We start from the raw sequence: 25,019 nt of genomic DNA on the forward strand, positions 1-25,019 counted from the left end.
CCTGGGCCAGAAAAATTTCTCTCAACCAAGACATTTATCTAAAAGAGGAGAACATTCATTCATTTATTGTATAAACATTTATTGAGCACCTACTGTACGGCAGGGACTGAACTGGGTTGTGAGAATTACAGCTGTAAACATGCCAGAGCAGTCGTTCTTGTTGGACTCATAGTCTTGCAGGGGAGACAAATCAATGCATGAGATAATTACAGATTGTGGTTACAGCCGTCAAGGAAATAAACAGGGTGTGCTCGAGGGGAGGGCACCTATTCTGGGTCTAGTAGGCAGGCACCTCTCATAGGAGGTGGTGTTCACCCTGAGGTCTAAGGGATGAGAAGGAGTGGGCTGTACAGAGAATCCCGGGGAGAGCATTTCAGGAAAACGGAAAAGTCCTGGAATGGGACACTAAGGGAGACAATGGCAGAGGCCCAGAGAGACATGATGGGGTCCTGGGTGAGGGTTGTGCTGGTGGAACTGAACAGATTCGAGATAGACTTTCAAGATGGAAATGACAAAATCTGTTAATGGATTGAATGTGGGGAGTGAGGGATAAGGGGAAATCAAGGGAAGTGTTAAGGTTTTTGGCTTAAGGGACTGAGTGACTGGTACTGAGATGGGGGACTCTTAGGGAGGAACAGTGTTTCTTGGAGAGAAGAAGCAAGAATTGTGTCTTAAATATGCTGATTTTAAGATACCTTTGAGATGTTCCAGGGGAGAGTCAAAGTCAAGTAGGCAGAGGGACACACAAACCTGGAACTCAGGACAGAGGTCAGGGCTCACCCTAGCGATCGGGGAGGCATGGACGTGAGTCGGTGGCCTTGAGTGAGTGGGGTTGTGGGATCGTCCTGGGCTGTGGCTCTCTACCTCAGCTGCACGTTGGACTATGTCGTGAGCTTTTAAAGAATAACTTTCCCCAGGACCGTCTTCCAGACCTCCCGATTTAATTGAGCTGATGGACATCTATATTTTTCAAAGCTCCGTAGAGAACATTTTTATTCAGCTTGGATGGGAGAGCCACTGATCAAGGCAGGCAGTGCAACTAGAAAAGGAGATCCAGGACCGAGCTTTTGCATAGTCTTAGATATGCAAGACTGTGCAACGTGGAGACAGCAGTTCTCCATTCTTTATAGCTTCCTCCTGCTTGGAAGATCCACTCTCTGGCCCTTTGGATGAGGTTTGGTTCTCCCTGTACCGTGGCAGAGTACCCTGTCCTGGATTGAAGTCAGTGTACCCTTTGTCTTCCCAGTCCCCAGTTTCCGAAGGGACGGCTTGGGTGCTGAGGACTTAAGTATGTCTTCTTTCAGCCCGTCATTCCTGTGTCACCCTGATGTGGTTTAGCGGTAGCAGTTATTTGTCATGGTTGAAAGATGAAGAACCCGATCGGCTTTTGCTCTTCATTCTCCTGCAAGAATTTTATTGTGGTCGTGGTGGTGGCTGTGAAGGGGCAGACATTCTAGGAAGAAAAATGGGTATGTTTTTTGTACAGATGCAGCTGCAGATAGATGTTCCCCGAATTACTCTAAGGTGTGTGTAGATACTCGGTAGCTTGCCTTCGAAGATCATTTCCAAAAGGTGATGGAGGCTTTTCCAATTTCACCTGCTCTTAAATTTCTCACACACATCCGTACTCCTCCAGGTTCTTTATTCTTGCCTACGACCTCCTATCACTGCCCCGAAGCACCGGACTCAGAGAAAATAAACGTGTCCTCACGCATTTGTGTACTGAGTTCACATCTCATTCGGTCTCCATGAAAACCTAACGAAAGGGCTGTAGAAAGCAGAGGCAAAGCTTATTAAATTTTCTTGTGACCCATGGCCCACGTAAAGCCTCAGTATGTAAAGGAACCATGCAAGATCGTGTAGCCCTCCCCGCTCCCCCAGCCCTCAGGGAATCTGCCATTCCAAAAATATGGCCTATTAAATAACTTCCAGGGACAATTCCATAAGCTTTCTTGTTAATGTTTACAGCTGTATCAACACCACAGCAATCCTTTATTTTTTTTGGTATGTGTATGAGGAACAGAATCCATGGATCTAAGTGTGACAAGTACTGTACGATTCTCTAATCGTGAACCTTGTAAGACACAGCGAGGTATAGTGATGGAGGTTTGTTTAGGGTAATGGGTGAGCTGTTAACTTTGTAACTGAATCCTTGCTGCTGCTTCTGCCTGCCTTGAAAAACAGCCTGACACCTCCCAGGGCTTAGTCCTCAGGTGCCTCACCTTGGCGATCTGAATATTTTCAGTCCTTCGTAGCAGCTGGGAGAGGAAGGGAGAAGCTGGGGTCCAGCATGGATGGTGCCACATGGTGTATGGAAGGCTGAGTCCACTAGGACGCGGGCTGCATCCTGGTCCAGGCTGAGCTAGTCAGTAGCTAAGACCCATGGGCTAGTTGTTTTCTCTCTGCAGGCCTTGGTCACTTCATCTATGAACACCTCACTTCCTGGGGTCTGGGGGCTGTTTTGGGTAATCCCTAATAGATTTAGGGATTACTCCTTTAGAGTTTTTGTGTTGGGTAATCCCTAATAGATTTAGGGATTACTCCTTTAGATTTCTAAAATCTATGTGTAATATGGATTAAAAAGTCCTAAATGGTGGGGAAAACGACTATCAGTAAGCAATGAGTTTCCCTAGTTTTTCCTGATCATTTTTCTCCCAATCTTAGCCCCTCATTTGTAGCACATGCCCCAGACTTACACTGGCAGGAAATAGGGTGGTGGGTGCATTTCAGTTAATGGGCCTTAGTTGGAACATGTTTGGCTGGGGAGACAGCTACACTCCTATTACCAAACCTTGGCTTCCTGTCTGTTTTCTTTGGGCTGGGTAGGCAATGAAAAAGGAGACAGGAAAATACATTTGGGGGCAAGTAAAATAAGGAATTTGTCTTAGGAAGACAGCTTATAGTTGGGAAATTCTAATGTTCAGCTTAACCCTGTCCTGATATATTCCTCTTGTCCTGTACTAAGTGGGAGATGAGGTGTTCTTGCTACTTGTGGAATCTACCTTGCCATTCTCGAAGGCTCTTAATAATCCTCCTTCAAGGGTTTCTTCTGTTATAGATACTACTCCTAATGCCCTTAACTTTTCCTGCAAATTCTTACTCTAGTCATCATCTGAAACGGCTCTTCTTTGAATCAGCTTCCGTTACTTAACATTTTACTAAACTGTTGGGGCAACGTACCAGGGCTTCACTGGTACGGAACATGGAAGATATTTCTGTTTAGGCAGTAGGCATTATTGTACTCGTTCACCATAGTCCCACTCTACGGCTTCACACTTAACTAACGTCACATCAAGCTTCAGGTGTTTTCCAGTTATACCTGCACCAAGGCAATACCATGCTCTTTGCTAGGAATGATTGGATGATTTTTAAAAAGTCTTAGTACCTTGGTTATATTTCAACTTACATAGTTCTTGAATATCTAGAATTTCTGTGGATTTTACACTTGAATAAACTAGAAGAGAGACCAAGTGAGGTTTTTGTTTTTGTTTTTTTAAATAGTGGATTCTCCACATTCACAGGGTAACCCAAAGGGTAGTTTTCAGTTTCTCTTACAGAACCACAGCACTAGATTTAAAATAAAAAAAGCATTCTCTCTGATTTAACATAGTTTATTATGCGCTTTCAGGCTTTGGCGTATCACAAAATGTCCACGTTCCTCTCGAGGATTTGAGTTTCCTTGCCTGTATTTCTGTTTTCCTCTTAAAGGGGTTTCTCGGTTTGAGTTTTCATTTTTCAGAAAGGAGTCTCCATAAGGTACAGTGGTAACATAAAAAAGAAAAAGTCACTTATGGTCATCACGGAAGTGTCCCTTTAACAGAAGTGTTTGTCTCTGTTTCTGCCCCAAGTATGGCCCACTGTGTGTCCCATGCACAGATTCTCAACTTTCAGGGGAGGTTTCCTCCTTCATGAAATGAGCAAACACAGCCCAGGACACAGTCACCTTTCCCAGCCTCCCCGAGAGGCCAGAGGGGGCGCCCAGAGAGTCCCTCTTGGGCTCTGGTGTCTGGGCCTCACCGCTGATACTTGGCCCCGAGTCACCCTCTGGGCCCCTCCGCTCTCCATTCCTAGAACAGAACCAGGGATGCTTGCCACCGGACGATGCTTATCACAAAGCCCTTTGAAATGGGAGGCATTATATAGACGCATCATTATAAAGATCAGTATTGACGATTCCTTCGCTTAAACCCCTAGTATGTATGTTCACGTATCTATTTAGCATGGTCAATTGTTCAGCTAATTAATATGCTTTTATTTTATGATTTGCTGTTTCCAGGGCACAGACAGAAGCTTGATGACTCTAAACCTAGTTTGTTCTCTGACCGCCTCAGTGATTTAGGGCGCATTCCTCATCCCAGTATGAGAGTAGGTGTCCCGCCTCAGAACCCACGGCCCTCCCTGAACTCTGCACCAAGTCCTTTTAATCCACAAGGACAGAGTCAGATTACAGGTAAGACAGACTCCTAGGTCTCACTTTCGCAGACTCCGGCAGGCTGGGGGTGAGGGGCTGCCTGACAGATGAGACGCGTTCACTTCAAAGCTTCTGGAGCTGGGAAATGGCTTATGATGAAAGAAATCAACACTTGAAGACACTGGCCTTCTTTTTTTTTTCTTTTTAATAAAAACCAAATACCAGTATCCACTAACTTTGGGATAAAATTTGGGGGAAGTTTCTACTGATGCTGTCCTCTGTAGCGATGTCAGTCTGCACACTGGTGGGACGGTAATACCATGCTGTCTGGGAGAATGTTTGTTGTCAGTTTCTATATTGTGTCCAGGTGGTGCAGGGGATAACATCACACCCTCACTGTTGGAAAATTAGCATTACCATCTCAGATCTGGGCTAATGTTTCTTACATGTATAACTGTTTCATTAAGTTGGCTGGAAAATTGCCCTGGGCTAACAGGTAGCCTTAATTGCTGGTTATAAGGCAAGACCAAGGAGCGGCCCATTGGGCAGACAGAAGTCCCCTCTGATTCACACTGAGCTCCCGTTCTCCATGTGACATTTCTCTTTATGCATTCCAGTGTGCTTCTTGCTTTACTTTCTTCTTAAAAATTAATATCAGCATCGCATTACAGACCAATCATTCACATTTGGTGCGTTAAGACTCCCAACCCTTTTTTTTTTCCTGCCCCACTTGGGCAAAAGCAGATCTTCCTGTAGGACTAGTCTGCTTGCTTTTATGCCATGGTGACAAGAGAGTGTGCTAATCATCATAGGTCTTTCATTTGCAGATCACAGTACTGAGAGCAGCAAGGAACTCAACATGTCATCTAGTTACTATTGTTGGCAGAGCGACTAGATGGGAAGGAAAATAACTCAAAATGTACAATAAACTCTCAACTTGGATCTTGTCTAATGGTTAGGTTTTTGTCTGTAGCCGTTAGGTTTTGAGTGTCTTTAACGGTTTATAAGCATAATTGTTTATAAACAAAATTACCTACCTCTCCTTCTGTCCTGCCCTTATTAGGTATATGTCTTTTTGGATATTTACTTAGGTTTCTGTGGGTCTATGTGTATTAGTCTGAATATATGGATATGCCTGAGTATGTATTTTTAAAATAATATAGAACTATAAAAATAAAATATCTAAACACTGAAGAGAACCAGATATCTGCATGAGAGAAGAAACATAGAACGCTGTGAAGAATAGCCATGTGTTAGGTTTAAATAAATCTCCAGTTATTGAAATGTAGGAGTCAGGTTAGTGTGTTCACTAGACATGGGTCCTTGATGAAAATGACAGGGTGAAATTCACACCAACTTGTGAATTTGAAGCTTGTCGCTATGCGGCGTGCTACTACATTTAAAGTAATGGACTGAATTTTTTTATTTTTTATTTTTTTATTGACATATAGTTTTTACAATATTATATTAGTTTCAGATGTACAACGTAGTGATTCAAAATTTTTATTGATTATACTCTGTTTATAGTTATTATAAAATATTGGCTGTATTCGCCATGCTATACAATACATCCTTATGGCTTATTTATTTTATATACAGTAGTTTGTTAAAGTGATGGATTTTAGATCATTGATTAAGGTTCATAACAGCTGTACTTTTGTCTTTATAGTAATCCTTAGATTCTGTGTGTGTGTGTGTGTGTGTGTGTGTATGTGTGGAGAAGTATGTGTATACATATATAGAAGTGTTTATATATGATTTGTAAGGGTCTTACGATGGCTAATAAGATATATATAAGAAAAATATATGTTCTGTGATTTGGCAACCCCTGGGTTCTTTAAATGTGTGATTTCTATATTTTAATCCTTAACTGTTTACTAATTATATTTTGCTGATGGCTAACGCCTTTAAAATGGCCTTCGGAACCTGTGTGCTGCTAGATTCATTTAAGAAGCAGCTTTTCTCAAGGCTTTGTCCTCAAACCTAAAGATGACACCAGAAAATAGGACCCAGAGGACATTTTAGAATCCAAAGCCTCCTTAGATATCATTAACCGAAAGCTAGGTAAACGTTGTGAAGAGGATCTACATTTTAGCAGCACCCCTGACCCCACATATGAGTGCAGAGAGGGAGGCTCCAAGGAGGCCCGGGGCACGTTGCTGCCGGATGAGCATGTGAGCCGAGCAAAAGCCTGGCCACCTCCACCAACCATGCTCACCTCCAGGCATCAGCCTCCTCCCCGTCAGGAGGCTCACGGAGGTTAAGCTCCTTGTCTGCAGTTTTTTTTTTTTTTTTTTTTTTTTTTGCGGTACGTGGACCTCTCACTGTTGTGGCCTCTCCCGTTGCAGAGCACAGGCTCCGGACGTGCAGGCTCAGTGGCCATGGCTCACGGGCCCAGCCGCTCCACTGCATGTGGGATCTTCCCGGACCGGGGCACGAACCCGTGTCCCCTGCATCGGCAGGCGGACTCTCAACCACTGCACCGCCAGGGAAGCCCCTTGTCTGCAGTTTTACAGCACGTTAGTGACAGAGCAGAATTCGGTCTCTTGACTCCTAAGGCAGTATGTTTGGTCTTATACCATATCATGCTGCAATTCCATCATGATCATTTAAAAACAGTATTTCAATATTCACTGGATGTATTCTTAAAAACGAAAATATCACTTTCTGGAATTATAGTACAAGAGTATTAGCTCTGCGTTTTGGGATGATGGCATCAGTGGAACTGATTCATAGATGAATCTCCTCATTTTTTAAAGTATCCACAAGGTATTGGGCCCTACAACTTCCTTGAGCTTTCCAAATTTGCGGACTTACACACACATTCATGCTGCCCCTACCCACTGTTGGCCACATGCCCTTTCTTTAAACCCCCGCATGTCGTCAGTGAGACAATACAAGTATCTACCCATAACCAAAGATGTGCGGAGTTCTACAATGACCTGGATTATTAGGACAACCCAGAAACATCCGTCGCAGCAGCAACTTCAAAGTGAATTGAATAGATCATTTTTTTCTCCCTGGATTCATTTTCTTATTTATTTAATAAGTGTAAGTTAGAGTGAACCACATGTAGAGAATTGGGTCTTAGGGAACATGGGGGAGAGCAGAAAAGTTCTGTCCTTGAGTTAAAGTCTAAGTGAAGAGTTATCTTTCCCAGCCCTTGTACAGCCACATTCTATCCCAAGGCTATAATGTACACGTCTTCCCTCTGTACCCCCTGACTTACACTGTTCTATCTATGGCGGTCTCTTTCTGTTGACAAGATCCACCCATCCTTCAAGGTCACTGTTATCTTCTTCATGAAAGTCTTGGAACCTTCATCTAGAGGCTGCTTCTCCATCCTCTAAGCTTCAGTTGAGATAGCCTTACTTTATGGCTTCTGTATCTCCCCTCTAGATTAGAAATTCTCTGAGGGATTTATTCCAGGCGTTTATTTTCTTTTGTGCCTAGCACAGTGGTAGCTAGCGTCTCATTAAATGTCGAATGAATGAAAGTTTAGATAAGAAGAAATCATCGCAAGAAGGGTTGGACTATCATGCCTGGTTCGTGTTGACCGTTCTTTCTGATTTCCCACCCCAGGGTGCCTTTGTTCCCTTCCGATGAACAATAACAGCAGAAATCACATTTCAGTAGAACACGTACGTACACGTACACGTACATTTCAGTAGAACACGTACATTTCAGTAGAACTACGTAACCATGTATGTAGAACACGTACATGGTTAAACCATTTGGTATCATTTCAGTTTAGGGTCTACATTTTCACATGATTAAATTTCAATTCTCCTTAAGAGACTGGATTTTGTAACTTCTTTGCAATATGCCACACCTGCATTTTAGTTCACGTAATCCTTTGGCTAAAGGTATTTGTAACAGAAAGGGCCCAGTTATCTCTCATCGACCGGCTTGGCTCTCTTGATATCTCAAGCTCTTACCCCCAAACTGTAGACAGTGATCATGGTTGTATAGTCACTGTGAGTTCTCCTACATGCCAGCATAGAAGGCAAGTCGAACTCGCAGAAAAGTGAAATGAAATTAGGAATTGTAAAGTGAAGAAGTCCTAAGCCTTTAGTGTTTCGTATTAGTGTGTCTTACAGTTCCTAGGACTCAAGGTCCTGGCCATATGGTGGGCTGGCTTCTTTGCAGTGCAGGTCTGACCTGTCACTCTGTTGAGGTCTTTAATGGTGACGTTCTGCCTGAGGGCCCAGGGCCTCCCCATGGCTTCCTGAGGAAGTTGCTTCCTCTGCACCTCTTTTTTTTTTTAAATATTTCAGACATCGGTTGCCTGTCTCTGGGTGCTAGGAAACACCTAGCTTGTCACAAATGTCCACTTCTTTTGATTCAGAGCATGGTGGTAGCAGTGCAGTAGGGAGACTGTGCTAGGAGATGTTGCTCAAGATAAGCACTGTTTTGAACTCAGTACTCTCTGGGTGGGTGAGCCGCATCTAGAGGATAAAAAAGCTGACTCAGGCCCTTGGTGGATTGGGAAATTCATGTAACCTTGGGGGTGGGCATTCTGCGATTTTATTGAGTGATTATTTTTTGCCAGGCATTAATGTAAGAGAACAAGATAGTGTAGTTACTCTTCACCAGGGGCTCACATTTTAGTGACATAGAGTCAGCGATTGGGTCAATAAGCATACATGCAAGGTAATTTCAGATAATAACAGAAGCTTTGGGGAAGTGAAATAGAGTGGTGGGAGAGAGAGCAGTGTAGGGAGGGAAGAAGCTAATTTTGGTTGGAAAGTTTGAAGAGCTTTGCAGATCTCTGAGGAACAGCATTTCTGGCCAAGGGGAAACTCAGGCAAAGGCTCTCAGGGAGCAGTGATGCGGTGTGTGCAGGGGACAGAAAGGTCAGGATAGGTAGAGCGGAGTGAAAAAGGGGAGCGGGCAGGGGCTCGATTAAGGAGAGTCTTCAAGGCCCTGGTAAGGAGTGTGGGTTTTGTCCAGACCACAGTGGGGCGCTATTGAAGGATGTGAAGCAAGAGAATGACATTATCTTATTCACATGCTTTTAAGAACTCCTCTGGCTGCTGTGTGAAGCATGGATCATAAGGGGGCAGTGGTAGGAGCAGGGTCATCCTTTAGGAAGTGACTGCAGTAGCCCCAGAGGGAATGAAGGATGGTCGCATTCAGAACTCAGGTCAAATGTTGTCACCTCTGTCGGGCTTCTTCCAGCCCACCCAAGCTGAGTCTAAGGCTCCCACACCACCGTTGCACGTGGTGACAATTATTTGTGTACACGTCTGTCTCCTCCGTCAGAGTTTGAACTTTCAAAGTCTAGGGCCATGTTTTACTGACCTCTGTGTCCCTGTTGTCTTCTGTGGTGCCCACTGCTTGGCGACTTTCGGTTTGGTGATGAATGGATGAACCGGTGTTTGACTTCTTCAGGAAGTGTGACCCATTATTATCCTACCCTGAATATTTTTCTGGTACCTATTTGATTGGATTACTCTTAGCTGCCATTTGTTGACTGTGTATCGTGTAGCAGGCATTTCTCACAACGGTTCTATGAGATGGGTAGCGTTGTTGTAAAAACCGAGGGTCCGAGAGGCTAGTAACTTGCTCAAGGTCCCACTTACACACCAGTGAGTCATAAATATAGGAATTAAGGCCAGATTTATGTAGCTGGGGGGTCCTGTGCACTCAACCACCAGGCACCCTCAGGAGGCTGCAGCGTACGTCCCGCTTGGCCCCGTTTCCTCCCATTTCAGACTTTCATTTGTGCAGCTCTTTTCCATTTACAAACTAGTTTTACATAAAGTTCTCGTTAAAGCCTTAAAACAGTTCTGTAAAGTACATATTTTATAGGTGGAGGAAATGGACTCTTCGAGGAATGAGCTGCTAAAGGCCTCTTGAGCTACTATAGTTGACTGTGAGTTCCAGACTCTTAGTGGGCAACCAGCCTCATGGCCATTGAGTCGGCCATGTTGCTGACTGTCTAAGTGGCACGTGTCCTAATGGACCAATGTCTTTTTCTTTCTCCATCAGATATTATTTAGGATCCTCAGAGACGAAATGTTCATGAAAGGGATGCATTAGGAGTATCTGAACTAAGTTTTAAAATGCAATATAATTGCTTTTGCTAATTAAAGGACAGTTCTATACGAGCCTATATTCAAGGTCACCTTTTGAGGGATATCTTGAAAATCAACTTGCCAGGCATCATGTAGGATGATGATGATCTTATCAGCAGTGACCTTGCCTGAAGCGAAGTCGTTTCCGCCCAACTTCAGTCTGCTGCTGTGTCCCCTTGGCAAACATGCCCCTTTAAGCAATAAGAGGATCCTGGCCAGCTGGGCTTCAGCTGTGTATGTGTTTGGCTGTTTTAGCCCTCAGGCCGCTGTGCTCGCACTGAGACATTTACCAGCAAAGCCTTTTAGAAATAGGAAAGCACAGCTGAGCAGCCGTGTCCCAAACTACCGTCCTATTCAAGTGCCGAGTGACCCCGCAATTCTTTCGGGTGAAAACAAGTGGGGAGGTGAAGCGGGCGAGGGTGGGTGGCGGTGGCTGTGAGTGTGAGGAGGATGAACCCACGAGGGGCACAGTGACTGTTACTGAGCAGGAAGGATGACTGCGGGTGCCTTCAGCGTGAGAAGAATTGTAGGATGTGGGGAGTGGGAGTCAAATGAGGTCCCCTGCTTTACGATCACTGTGGTCCTACTCACCTATAGGCATCTCGTGTCTTAAGGAACTGAAATCACCACACTCAAGGCAGGAGGTTGGAAGTTCTGTTCTTTCAGTTGGGTGGTGCTGTGTTTTCATTTCTGAAGTTACTGCAGAGTCTTGTCCTGTCTTCTTCCTTTGAGATCTTTTGGGCAGAATAACCAGGAAAATTTGCTGCTGCCACGCACACGTGTGAGCGGGAAAGCTCTTCAGAGGAGGTTGCTGGTTACAGTTCTTATGAAGAAATAGCACAAATCCTGTGTGTGAACACAATTTCACACCTCTTCAGCTGTGGCAGCCATCTACTAAGGAAGAGTGGAGTTCAGGTCCGGCCTGGGCTGCTTTGAAGGATAAAGCTCAGTATGACCCTGTGAAGAGCTGGCTGTCAGTGTGCTGTGTGGTCACTGCAACTGTTGGCATCATTCGTAGATGAGCTCCTTAAAGGTCTCGGGACTTCTGTCGGTTGGAATTCCCTATTAACTGAAGATGTTCTGACTTTATTACGCTTTTGGAAAAACACAAGACGGGTAATGTTCCAAGAAAAATCAATTTCTTGAGTTCCAAAATCTTGTCTTCGTAATGTTCTCCTGTCTGGAATACAAGGTGCTCAGTTAATATCGAATCATGATAAGGAGAATCGATCTCCTTCATGATGCCTCTTCTTGTCCTTCCCCAAGACTCTTCCATTTCTAGCCTGACTTAAGGACTCTGCCCAGAGGAAGTCTGGGTTTCGTTCTCTCATCCTTTTCCAAAGCATCATCTTTCTCTTTGTAGTTTTATATTTAGTTTGAGCTTTACGTATATGTATGTGTGTATATGTGTACACATATGTATGCGTGTCTTTACTAGTTGCCTAGGGACCCTTCTTGCCCCTTTTTACCTCTTGCTATGGATTCTGGGAAGAATGATCAGAATAGGAGTCGAACTTTGAATGAAATATTCAACCTCCAGGGCTACCCCAGGAGAGGGGCGAGTCAGGCATGCGGTTTGATATAGTGGATGCTCTAATTGTGTATTTTGATGCTGAATTGTGGATGGGCACCCAGGCCTTCAAACAGAGAGCTGGAGTTTATTGTACTATGTGGTATTAATAGCAGCAACATTATATTACAGATGTTATCAGTTTGAAAAGTATTTTCATTCCATTTTTTTCATTTTAATATATGCAGAAGTATTCCAGGAATAAAATTGTATGGCACTATTCCCAGTTAAGACCATCAGATTCTTTCCAGGGCTTTGTTTATTTTGATAAGGACTTGCTTTTTAACTGTTTAAAAACGGTTGTAACAGATTTCACAGAAGAGTCAGTAAGAGGACAGATTTCACAGAAGAGTCAGAATTGTGAACCCTGTTTAGCGAAGAAGAAAACTTAGGCGGGCTTCCCTGGTGGCGCAGTGGTTGAGAGTCCGCCTGCCGATGCAGGGGACACGGGTTCGTGCCCCGGTCCGGGAAGATTCCACGTGCCGCGGGGCGGCTGGGCCCGTGAGCCATGGCCGCTGAGCCTGCGCGTCCGGAGCCTGTGCTCCGCAGCGGGAGAGGCCACAACAGTGAGAGGCCCGGGTACCGCAAAAAAAAAAAAAAAAAAAAAAAAGAGAGAGAGAAAACTTAGGCACCAGGAGATTCTGGAACTCTCAGGGCTGAAATTAGAAATCAGTGTCCCGGGAAGGTGAAGTTTGACAAGGTGGTTTTAGGTGGGGAGGGTGTAGGGGAAAGGATTAGAAGAACAGTACACCTTTGGGGCTGTCAGCAAGGTGAGTGGGGGGAAAGGAAAAAGACTTTGAGCATCACTGAGGACCCAGGTAAGGACAGAGATGCTGGGAAGAGCCAGTCAGCAGTGATTGTCTCCTGAAGTGGTTGCAGCTTGTGGACAGAAGTGGGCTCTGCAGTGGTGGATGGTCAGTGGGAATGACAGTTTCTCTAGGACTCAGTAGGACTCAGTGCAAGTCAGGGAAACGAGGAAGATGTTGAGCCACTTACCAATGTGGAAGAAAGAATGTTCTGGAGGTTGGTAGGTTAGGGTAAAGACAGAAGAACTTCTGAAGAGGAGTTGGCTCATCTTGTGACCTTGGAGAGTGAGCAACAGCTAAGCGGAAAGGTTAGGAGGAAGGACATGGGGAAATCCAAGCTTCAGTTCAGCTGGGAAGTAGGTGTCTCATGGAAAGGCTGAGGGTAGATGGGAGCTCTTGGCCATTCCTTAACCATTCCTCGTGTGACAGATGGAGGTCCCACGCCTTGTTCTGTCTTCTCCAGGGCTCTGGGCTGACCCTACCTCGAGAAAACACAACCCTCCAGCGCTGACCAGTGGGGCAGGGGTCCACTCATGCTCTGTTAATCCACCTCAAGATTGTGCTGACTTTTTGTCATCCCATCACACTGTGGCTTGCAGTCCATGAAAAACTCTGCTCTTGGGGCAGACGTCCCCTGTGCCGTCTTGGAGTTGACCAAATGCAGCGCTGTATTCTTGTTCTTTGTCAATTTCATTGTGTCACTTTCACCTCCTCCTTCCATCTTGTAGGGTTATTTTATAGCTCTGGTTCCTCATCCAGCATGTTGACTGTTTCTCCCAATTTTGTCTCATCTTGAAGCTTAGGAAGGTTGCTTTTCATTCTTAAAGACTTTGCTGAAGATGCAGGACGTAACTAGGATTATCATGCCCTTGAATATGCCACTGTGTTCCTCTCTCGAAGCTGACCATGACCCGTATCAACAGCCACTTTCTGGTGGGCCTTTTAACTACCTGTACATCGCTTTAGAGGTAAGGTGTGTATCCTGCTGAGGCCAAGATTCACAGCAGACAAAGGAGCTTTCTTTTAACCTATTGCTCTCGTAATCCTAGGAAACAAGTTTTTAGTGAACCCATTCTGCTTTCTGATAGTCAGTTTGGGCATCAAGTGTGAAGTGTTGATTATACACAGGCTTTTGAAAGGGACTCAGGTGTTTTTAGTGGTCTGCAATCAATGGCTCCAGAAAACTAGCTGCAATTTAGATTTTTATCCGAGGCAATGCCATTCTCAGGAAAGGTAGATGGGGAAAGAGATAAGAGTACTGTCTATCATGTAGTAAACTTTAAAGTCACTATCTTCAAATAATAACTGTCGTGTGGATGAGGAATCCCAGGCAGCGAAGCTACGATGAGGCGTGAGTGGAGTTCCAGGGAGACACGTTTTCCTTAATACAAGGAAGAACTTTGCAGACCGTGCTCTGTCAAAGAGAAGCCCTTTGTCTGCCAGTCTCCATACATTCTTGCAATATTGTGGGGTGTAATTCATCTTGGAGCAAGAACCTGAATTCATTTAAAGCAGTGGGTTGCTCTCTCGTATCTCCTCACGTCTCTTGGGCCTTAAATTCCTCTTAAGCATGTTTGTTCTGCTCATTCTATTTGAAGGTCGTTCTTCCTGATAGGGAAGATTAATTCAGAGTAGTGTTGGGTAATTTTCCTTTCTAACGATCATCAGTAAAAATGATGCCTGTTGTTCTCAAACTTTGGCGTGTATTAGCATCACCTGGGGAGCTTGTTCCATGTACAGATGCCCAGGCTTTACCCCTGAACCAGAAAGTATGAGGTGGAGGCTGCCCAGATCGCAGCTGCAGGCCCAAGGCCCTTGATCGCAGGCTCACCCTGCCCACCCAGAGCCAATCTGGTCCAGCTGAGGCATCTCAGGACCTCAGCCCCCTGGTTGGACCATGTGCAGAGGCAGCTGAGTGCCTCAGGCTGCTTCCTGGTTCCCTGAGTGCAGCTCCTGGACTCCACCCTTGCATCTGTTTCAGCTGCTGTTTTCCCTACCCACCCTTCCCTGTGTGTGTCCTGGGCTGGACCTCTGCCCTGTTTCTATTATGATGCTGTCAGAGGGAGATTTTAAAAATGTGAATCTGATGATATCACCCCATACTTAAAAACACCCCCGTGACCTTCCGTTGCACTTTGGATAAAGACCAAAACCTCTCGCGTGACCCAGCAGGTTCTGCATAGCCTGGATCCTCCCTACCTGTTTTCCAGTCTCTTCTCACACTGTCTTGAACCTTTTGTCAGTCGTCCAACCACACTGGCTTTCTCAACTCTTCAAAAAAGCTCTGCTGCCTCCATCCCAGGAACTTGATATATGCTGTTCGCTTTACCTAAAGCCCTCTTAACCCCACCTACATATCCACTGGACTTCTGCTTGTCCTTCTCTAATCATCTCATCGTTAGAGAAGCCTTCCCCAGCCTTGGCTGGAGTCCCCCACTGTACATTCTTATGATGCCAAGGACATCTCCTTTTTAGCACTTATCACAGTTATATGATTAGTTGATTAATGTCAGCATCTCCCACAAAACTGTAAACTCTATGAGGGCAGGCAGACTCTTTATTCACCATTAATATCTCTAGAACCTAGCAGAGTACCAGAGGAGGTACTCAATAGATATTTTTTGAACGAAGGAGTGGGAGCTAGTTCTTGGAACCATGGACAATACCATCATCCATCCGACAACAGGCTTCACCATGTCTGGGGACCTTCTGTAACATCCCAACTGCTATCATCTCACCCACTAGATGTTAATAGCCTGATTTGAACTTGAATTTCCTGCATCCACTTCAATACTGTGATTTGAACTAAGGTCACTTCCCCTGGCCAGCACCACATCCCAGTTATTTCTCAAATTCTGGTCCTACCTGTTTGTAGCTAGTTCCCTTCCCTCTGCTACCTTTACACTGAGGTCCCGGATGTGCCGAGGCTGAGGCCAGGTTAGGTGTGACATATGGTATAGCCTTTTGTTTCTTCTATTAGATTTTTCTTGGTAAATGGAGTAAGAGAATGTAAAAGTATTGTCTATCGTGTAGTAAGCTTTAAAGGCATTATCTTCAAATAATGTAATAACTGTCATGTGGACAAGGAATCCCAGGCAGCGAAGCTACAATGAGGAGTGAGTGGAGTTCCAGGGAGACATGTTTTCCTTAATACAAGGAAGAACTCTGCAGACTCTGCTCTGTCAGCGAGAAGCCCTAACTAAAAAGAAAATAAGAAAATTCCCTCATTTTCTGTAAGACAGTGATGAGTTCCTTCCAGTCCCAAATTGGTGGTACTGAGAAAAGGCACTTCTCATTACCTTGTCTTAACTTCCTTCTGGTTTTTCTTTTGACATTTTGTTAGGGGCTGTGACGTCTCAGGCTGTACCTGTCATTCTCATTCTCTTCCCCACCATGGTCCCCTAGGATTTACTAAGTCCCCGTCCTCCCATTGTTTGTACTGACACATGACTCATCATGCCTGGTGCACCCTGCGTAGCATCCGGTTCTATCCGAACAGGTTGCTGCTTTTTTCTCAGATTTCAGCCTTAAGCTCTGGAATCGGCTGGGCTGGTGGCCTGCCGAGCGATTCTGGTGGCCACTTTAGTCAGCTGGAGAGACCGCCTGGCTGGGGACAGGAGGGGAGTCAAACTCCCGCTCTCGGTGCCTTCTCTGCCGACGTGGGCCACAACGCTCTGTGATGGGACACACCGCGAGTGTCAGCCCCCATCAGTTCCTCTCCCAGCCGCCCCAGATCAGCTCAGGGCGGCCTTGGTCCTTGCTGTTGCAACTACCGACTCCAGAAAGGACTGAGGGTTGGGAGCCCAATTTTCCGAGTAGTTAGAATCATAGCATTTCATTGCTGGAAAACATCTTAGGGATAACCCATCCATTCTCATCTACACCTGACGACAGCGATACTCAGAGAAGGTGAACTATTGGTGCACAGCTGCACGGTTAGTGCCAGAGCCCCCCACCCAGCGCTCCCCCTGCACTTGGAAGTGCCTGTTTGTTTTCCGACGGTGTTCCCTCTTGGTCAGGAGAACGGGAAGTGAGCGGGAAAGCTCGTTCTAAAACTCCAGTCTAGTTAGCAGGGTTATTAGAGAAGACATAGAATTTAAGATTTAGCATTTAGTGTAAATGTTTGGAAATGGGAATTCACGGAGGTAAGAATGTGAGTATATTTGTCTTATGAATGACAGTAATATGACAGAAATAGTCTAGGATAGGAAATTGTAAAGCTGCCTCTCTCCATTGAGATGATTGACTTTGACCCTGGTTTCAAGGGAGAGGCATAATCTTCAACTAGGAGAACTGTCTGTGCAGTTCATTTTAAGTACCCCAGTTTTCTCATGAAATATTGGAGCTTTGCGCAGCCCGAGTTGAGTGCTGAGGAGGGGGAAATGGGTGGAGGAGAAGGGATGGGAATGTGATGCTCTCTGAATGGACTGGGCTCCCCAGATACAGCAGGTGCTCACTGGGGCGCACATGGCAGAAATCACCGGCCCCTGTCCTGCCACATTACACAGCAGCCCACTGGCAGCACAGACAGGAAGCAGTCGCTTGTGTGCTGGTTCAGGCTTGGCCCCTGTTGACTTGTTTCCTCCCGTGTCTGCGTGAAGTTCAGCACCGTGTCCAAGGTGTGCCCTGTTGCGAGCGGTTCTTAGGAAAGCAGCCCTTCATTCACACCCACAGACGTCTAACCAGAGTGTTTACCAAAGGGGGCTCGTTAATAGCAACCACTGAGTTTCCACGTGTATCTTTCCCTGGGCTTTTCTAAAGCTGTCTGCCCACTCTGCTCTCCCCACTCAAACTTCTTCATTAAGAGACTTCTCCCTGTTCTCCTGGAGTCAGTTCCTTTTCCTACGGTGCCTTTTTTTTCTAACCATCTGTCTCTTTATTCCTCTCTTATTATGACCCCAAGTGTTCAGAGTTCAAGTAGGCAGACATGAAATGTAGCTTCTCAGTCATTTGAAAGCCTGGATACTCTTAGAGCCCATGACTCTTTACAAATCATTTTAGGAAATGCATGACCCTGCTTCCTTTTCCCCATATCCGTTATTGAACTTCAGAAGCTGTGGTCCAACTCAAAGGAGAGAGCTTGCTTTCCTCATATCCACGGTTTAGATAAATGGTTGTCTCCATTTTTTGCCTGATGCAAAGACCACTTAAGACGTGTGAACCACTTCTCCCCCAAGTAGCATCAATTTTTGAGCATCTCCTGGGAACGTTGCCTCCTGTACTTCTATGTTTTGGGGTCTATAGAATGGAAAGCAGATGGCTCAGTCTCCAAGTAGCCTAAGCTGAAGGAACACCACCCTAGAAGGAGATCTTACAAAATTCACACTGATATTGGTGTCCTGTGGTTCATGTCTATCTTTAGAGCTTTTTGAAAAACACAGGGACATACTTTGAACATTTTTAAGTTACTTGTTTTATATCTGTTAGTCTTACTTTCCCCACCTGCATGTATAAGCTTTTGCACGGCAAGAAATGTCTTTTGTTACTTATCTATCCCTTAGGCCATTGCACTGCCATGTAGGCGTACAGCAGCTGTTCGTCACCGTAAAGATGGATGGTTTGCTGACTCCCAGAATAGCATGTAAAAACTGCCCCCCCCACCCCAAAAGCCCTGTTAAGGTGGCAGTAATGACGATTGGTACTCTGTAGGTGAAAAAGGGATAGCTAAATAAGAACCTTGCCCTCAACTTTAGTGCGTTGGGAGAGAAAGTGCAAAGTGTATATGGGCCCCTGGACTTCTGGTGTCTTTTTTTTTTTTAATTAAAAACATTTTTTTAAGCTTTTATACAATATTTAAAGGTTACTTTCCATTTCCAGTTATGACAGAATATTAGCTGTATTCCCCTTGTGATACAAAACATCCTTGAGCCTGTCTTACACCCAGTAGTTTGTGCCTCTCTGGTGTCTTTTTAAAATTTGTCCAACAGACATTGCCTTAGTTGGAACAAATGCTGAAGGGATTCTTTTTGTCAAGTGACTGGCTCCTCTTTACTTAACCTGAGCTCTTGGTAGCTAGATTTGGTCTACAGTTTCTTGTGGAATTGTACAGCTGTAGGTCTGAGGTGTCCAGTCACTAGCCTGACCTCGGAAGCCTGGTGGCGGTTCCTATCACGGGTTCCCAGTTAGACTGGAGACTGTTTTCTCCTCGGTGTCGTCCCCAGTGCCTCCAGGAGCTCTGCCCTGCCCTAGGTCTTCTGCTTCTTTCTCTTCTCTCGCATTGAGTCATTGTGATTAGTCACATCCTGCTGTGAGCACAGCAGCCCATTGTATAGGGAAGACCTGATCTTCTCTCTCAAGTTTATGTTACAGGTCATACTTGATTATGACTTCCCTTTAAACTCCCCCCTCCCCTTTGTTAGGTGAAAGGAGAGAAATTTGGGGAGAAATAGGGGTGGAGTCCTATTAAAACGCCCCTGTGCTGTTTAGTATTTCAGGTTTCCCAAGCACAAAAGAGTATGTGCCCGTAAAAAACCAACACCCAGGGTTTTGTTTCTAAATTGTCATATCTATATAAAGACTCCTGTCAATGCTTTGAATTTCTAGAATATAGTAATAAAAGTAATATTGTTGCTGTTTCCGAAGATTGCCATAGGAAAATAACGAATTATCGTTTTTAAAGCACCCTAAGACGATTTCAAGTTCAACGGCAGTTTTCTTGTCTTTTGGGAATGTCTGTGAAATAGAGTTCAGTTATTTTCTGAAAACTTGTGGGTGCTCATAGGTAATCTCTGGTCACCCAGGATGTAGTATCAAGGCGATGATTGGCACCTCAAGCCTCTGAGACCCAAAAAGTCAAGGATATTCTTATTTATGTTAGAGTGGAAGGACAGGGTACTTCCCTCCATGTTTCTGCAGACTCAAAAGGACGAAACATTCAGTACAACTCTGCATGGGGTATAGGAAAGGAATAAGTTCTACTAGCCCTGTGGGACCTGAGGTTGATGAAGACGGTTTCTTGTTTGTTAATGGTTAATTAGTAGGTTTGTCTCAGAGCTAGGCCCTATACTCACTCTTCCCTATTAGTAACCTTAGGATTGACCGGCGGTGCCTAAAAACACCTGTCACCTGCTCTGACTCATCCAAGTTCAGACTGAATCTCAGAAGTCTCAGGTTTCTTCAGGAAGTTGAGTTCAGAAATCGTTTATGAGATCAGGTTAAGGTGACTTTTCTCTATTGTAAGCATTAATAATTGTCCACAACAAAGCAAATATGATGTAATCATATATTTATGATAGGATTACATTTTCTTAGTGATTGGACGTTTTATTGCTATTTTATAGCCTTTTTTTTTTCTTTTCCCCCCACTAAAAGTTTGAAAAAAGTTGAAGCATACAGTATTAGAAAACACACTAAACAGATTAGGATTTCTTGGTCTGGGAGAAGCTTAAGACTAAGAAGGAACACGATTCAGGTTAAATGATTGTAAAGGGTATCAAAGTGACCGGTGCAGATACGGTCTCCAAATGGCAGACTTCAAAACTACAGGAAGCTTTCTAAAAATGGCCCTTTGCTAGAAATAAGAGGTTATGGGCTGGAAACATAAATACAGAATGAAGGCTCAGTAAAGTAGATGCTTTAACAGTGGTGAACATTTATTGGGTTCTTTCCATGTGCTAAGCTCTTTCCTACATTACCTCATTTAATCTTCAAAACAAATTTAAGAGGGAGCTCTTCTTATTTATTCCCATTGTACACATTAGGCACCTTGAAGTTAGATAGGTTATGTAATTCGTCCAGTATCACACAGGCCAGACGTTGGGGAGCTGGGATTGTTGAGGCCTCATTCACAGGGTATTAGAGAAGCCCTGGGGTGCTTGGAGACCAGTATTATTATTATTTTTTAAAGAAGCCCTGTATGGCAGTTCTTGTGTTTTATTTTTCTTTAGTAACTCTCTCTCCTTAAGTAGGTCATTATCATAGAATCTTAGGACAGTGAACTTGGAAGAGAGATTGGCTGGCCTGCAGCCTGTCCTCTGAGAAAGAAAAAAAAAAAAGAGAGAGATCGAGATCTTCTCACTTGTTTAGGGCTAGTGAGAAGTTCTTTTTGCTAATCTTGGATATCTTCAGGAAGGACCTCCACTCAAAGGAAAGCTATCCTTTGATAGACTGTTCTAGTATATATTCCAGCAGTCAGGAAGTTTATGTCAAAGCTAAAACGTCACCAATAACAAGTTCTTTTGTAGCCTAAGGGGAAGTTAGAGAAGGACTAATTACTACTTCATTATAAAATTCTATTATTCACTCCAGCCACCCTGGGAGGTTCATGCAATGGTTATTTATTGAGCACCTACTATGAGCCAGGCATTATACTGAATTGTGCTGAGTCTGATCTTGGAAATCTTTGAGACTTAACACGAGACAACCCAACCACCCTGGATAGTTTAGAGTCAGATTTTTAATTTTTTTGAATAATGATAATTAGCCACTTGCTGTATGTTATTTAATCCTTACGACACGCTCTGAGATAGTATCCCATTTTACAGATGAGGAAATTAAAGCTCAGCAACATTAAGAAACACCCCATGAAACACAGTAGGGCCTTGGCCACGTGATATGAGCTCCTAGAGAGAATAATAATCATTTTCATATAGTACTTTACAAAAGGCTTTTACTTGTATTATTTCACCTAGTTCTGTAAACAAAAATGATAGTAGTTATAATTATACTCACTTTACAGATAGCAATAATCATATCTGTTTATTATATACTCAGTATGTGCCGAGAGTGTCAGATAACTTAGAAGTTAGGCCTTAGAAGAACTCGGCCTTAAAGAAGGCCTAGTTCATGTAATGCTCACAAGAGCCCTAATAAGTGTCATGATTCCCATTTTACAGATGAGCCATTGAGGCCCCCAAAGTTTAAGTGACTTGCTCAGCAAAGTGGGGAGCTGTGATTCAAGCCTAGGCTTGTCTGTCCAGCCAGCACACGTGAGCACTTTGCTATGTTCACTTTACCATGTTATGCTGCTTCATTTTCCAGATGAGGAAACTGAGGTTCAGAGAGTTAGCTAATACAGCTGAGGTCATCCAGCTCACAGATAGCAGAGCTGGGACTCCAACTCAGATCCTCTCATCAGAAAGCCCCCTTCTTTCCCCCTGTACTGGCCTGCCTCTCAGCTTAAGGAGAAATGAAAGGCTGTATCTTACATCCAAGCTAAGTTCCCTGATTCCTTCGTGATATTTCTAAATGTCAGTGATTTTAGTCATTCTTTAGATTTCTTTGTGTTTTCCCCCCACTTGCAGGCAGAGAGCCCAATACTGCTGGCAACATGTTATAGTAGAGGGATGGAGATAGAGGTTAGACTGCTTGCTCAGGGAGTCATCTGGTGACGTTAGATTAGAACTCAAATCCAAATTTGAGTCCCGTGTGCCCTGCTCATTTTGCTACGTGGTTCTTGTCCTTTTTGTCTATTGAAAATAGTGCTTGAGAGAAGGCCTTATTACTTTTGTGAGATTGCTTTCTGGTGCTGTAAGGAATGCATCTTTTTCCATCTGAAGATCATTTACCGTTTATCTGAATAGTGAATTACATTAATGGTTAAAGCAAGGAAGTATGGCTATATCAGATATATAACAAGGACCACTCACTCAGATTTGAAATGTTGCCGATCTGTACAATGTCAGCCTTGAACATTTTAAAGCACAAAAGTTCATTACGTTAATGATCAAGCATACTTTACATTTCGGAAGGAAAATTTTCTGTTAACCATTTACAGTGCTATACTTTTATTCAAATTGCAAACTCAGGTAAATATTCCTTAAAATTGAGTTGGATGAAATTTTCCTATACATCTGTTGATACAGTAACATTAGATAAATGTCCAGATGTATTTAATTATTTTGACTCAAGGAAAGTATGTCCTATTTAGATAGTCTTTAAATAAAATATTTCTGAATGGAGCAAATAAACAAGAAATAGCTGAAACTAAATGGCTTTGTACAGAAAAACTGAGAGGCTTTAAAGAGGCATCATCTCAGGAAAACCCATGTGTTGTTACACGCACTTATATTTGTAGCAATAAACCTGAATTGACTTAAATATATTTATAGTTTTTAAAAATTGAGCTTTTCCTTTTCAGAGGCTCATAGGTGATATAGGAATAATTTAAAATTAGACCTATTCCAAATGTATTTACTCCAGTTCAGATGTGTTTTAACCGTGGAACTATCCTCGTGTCACCAAGAGTTTTTCTAAAAGACAAGAATTAATACTTACTGAGTGCTTCCCATGCTAGCCCTCTCCACATAGTTTTCTCATGCAATTCCCACATCCCTGTGATTCGTATATTATTACTCCCCCACCCCCTTTTACAGATTAGGAAACTGAGGTTCAGAGTCACTGAGTAATTAACCCAAGATCGCACAGCTAGAAAATAGAAGTCTCAGAACTTGAACCTAATTCTGCACATTCCAAAGTCCATGGCTATTCTAATATACAAAGCTGTCTTGAGAACAGCCTGGTATATGAGAGTGTTTAAAATTTTTAAAATGTGAAGTTAGAAAAAAAAATGATAAGAGAAATTTGCTTATGATTCTGTTTATACCTCCAAGAAACTCCATAAAGATAAATCAAAAGATATTGCTAATTCTCAGCAGGTCACTCTAACCAGTTGGTAGCCCATTATTTTTATCGTTATAGTGACTGTAGGTAACACTAGGCCACATTCCAAACATGTGACATCTTTGAAACAGATTCCAATAGGATTGAAGACATTTCCCTGTTGTGTTTTGGATCATTTTCTTACTGTCAGAAGCTCATGTGCTTAACATTGAAACTGGATGGTGATGAAGCTTTTCAGTTCTTAGTTGGCTTTGAAATTAAGTTTTGTTTTTTCTTAAAGGTTATTTTCTGGTGTAGCTTTAGCATGAGAATAACATAACTGGCTCCCCTCTTTCCTCTTCTCCTTACATGCTGCCCCTTCTGTGCTCATCTCTACCCCAGCCTCCTAAACCCCAGACTGGAAAGGGCACCCCCTCGATATGCCTGGAAAGAAAGCGAACCATGCTAAAATCATGGAATCATTTACAAACCAAAAAGCACGGCTGAAAGATAGTGGCTGGATGTGTAGCAGTAAAAGGCACAGTCTACCTGCTCTTTAATCAAATAAATCGTTCCCAAATTCTCTAACTTTTTAAAAAAGAGATAAGTAATACCTATTCATTGGAGTAATATTAAAAAACATACAGGAAATACAGAAAATAAATAAAATGGAATTCAACTTTGTGACGATAACCAAAGCAGATTGTTTTCTTAAATGACAGGCTTTCCAAATAGAAATATTTACGTGTGAGAGAGATGAATAGTCCTTACACACGATCCATTTTGTTACTTTCATAAAGACGCGAAGTCTAGAAAGCTCTGTGCCCTAGGGGGCCTGCAAGGGTAGAGTTGTGGGAAATAGACCGTCCTTGTATATTCTGATTTTCCCCTGCTTTATCCTTTCTGAGTCTGGGGTTGTGTGTTCGAAGGCCACAGCGGCTGGTGTGCTAAAGATGTTTCTTCTTTGCCCAGATCCCAGGCAGACGCAGTCTTCCCCGCCATGGTCCTACGACCAGTCCTACCCCTCGTACCTGAGCCAGATGACGCCCCCGTCCATTCACTCCACCACCCCGCTGTCCTCCACCCGGGGCACCGGGCTGCCTGCCATCACCGACGTGCCCAGGCGCATTTCAGGTAAAGACCACACTTGAACTCAAAACCCACTCCGGTGCAGGGGTGGGGTTGGGACTGCGGGATGAGCCCAGCTGTCTCAGCTACACTCACAGTAACTCTCCATCAGAGGCATGTGGACAAGGGTCTGACAGCTGCAAACCAGGTCTTCTGAATTATGGGGCTACTGAGTGCTTGAACTTAAACTGAAGTCGAGAGACTGAAAGTCCACCAGAGATGGCATCCTTGTCTAAGATGACACTCAGTGCCCTCCCAGTTTCAGTCCCACTGAATTGCATGCCCTTTGGTTGGCTCTGTCTCCTAACTGGGGCCTTCTCCTGAGGGTCTTGTACCAGGCCTTCCTCTGCTTGTGTTCCTTTCTGTTCCTAACATCTGCCTGAAAGCCAAATTACAGCCTGAGGGCACAGCCCTCCGTTTCTAGAGGCTCTTAAATCCCAGGAGTCCCAGGTAGCCAGTTCTGAGAGAGAGCGCCTGCAAACTTC

At 44.0% G+C, this 25,019-nt stretch overlaps 1 protein-coding gene across 2 annotated transcripts in view; it reads left to right on the forward strand.

Moving 5' to 3' along the window:
- Nucleotides 1–25,019, forward strand: part of RUNX2 (RUNX family transcription factor 2) — a 122,390-nt gene that overhangs the window by 65,574 nt on the left and 31,797 nt on the right. For both annotated transcript variants that reach the window (XM_030870548.2, XM_030870549.2), the window contains exons 4-5: nucleotides 4,277–4,450; nucleotides 24,379–24,540. In XM_030870548.2, the coding sequence (XP_030726408.2) occupies nucleotides 4,277–4,450; nucleotides 24,379–24,540 (336 nt within the window). The remainder of the gene's footprint in view (nucleotides 1–4,276; nucleotides 4,451–24,378; nucleotides 24,541–25,019) is intronic.

This window comes from Globicephala melas, chromosome 11 (assembly GCF_963455315.2).
Source record: "Globicephala melas chromosome 11, mGloMel1.2, whole genome shotgun sequence".
In the NCBI taxonomy this organism is placed as follows: Eukaryota; Metazoa; Chordata; class Mammalia; order Artiodactyla; family Delphinidae; genus Globicephala; species Globicephala melas.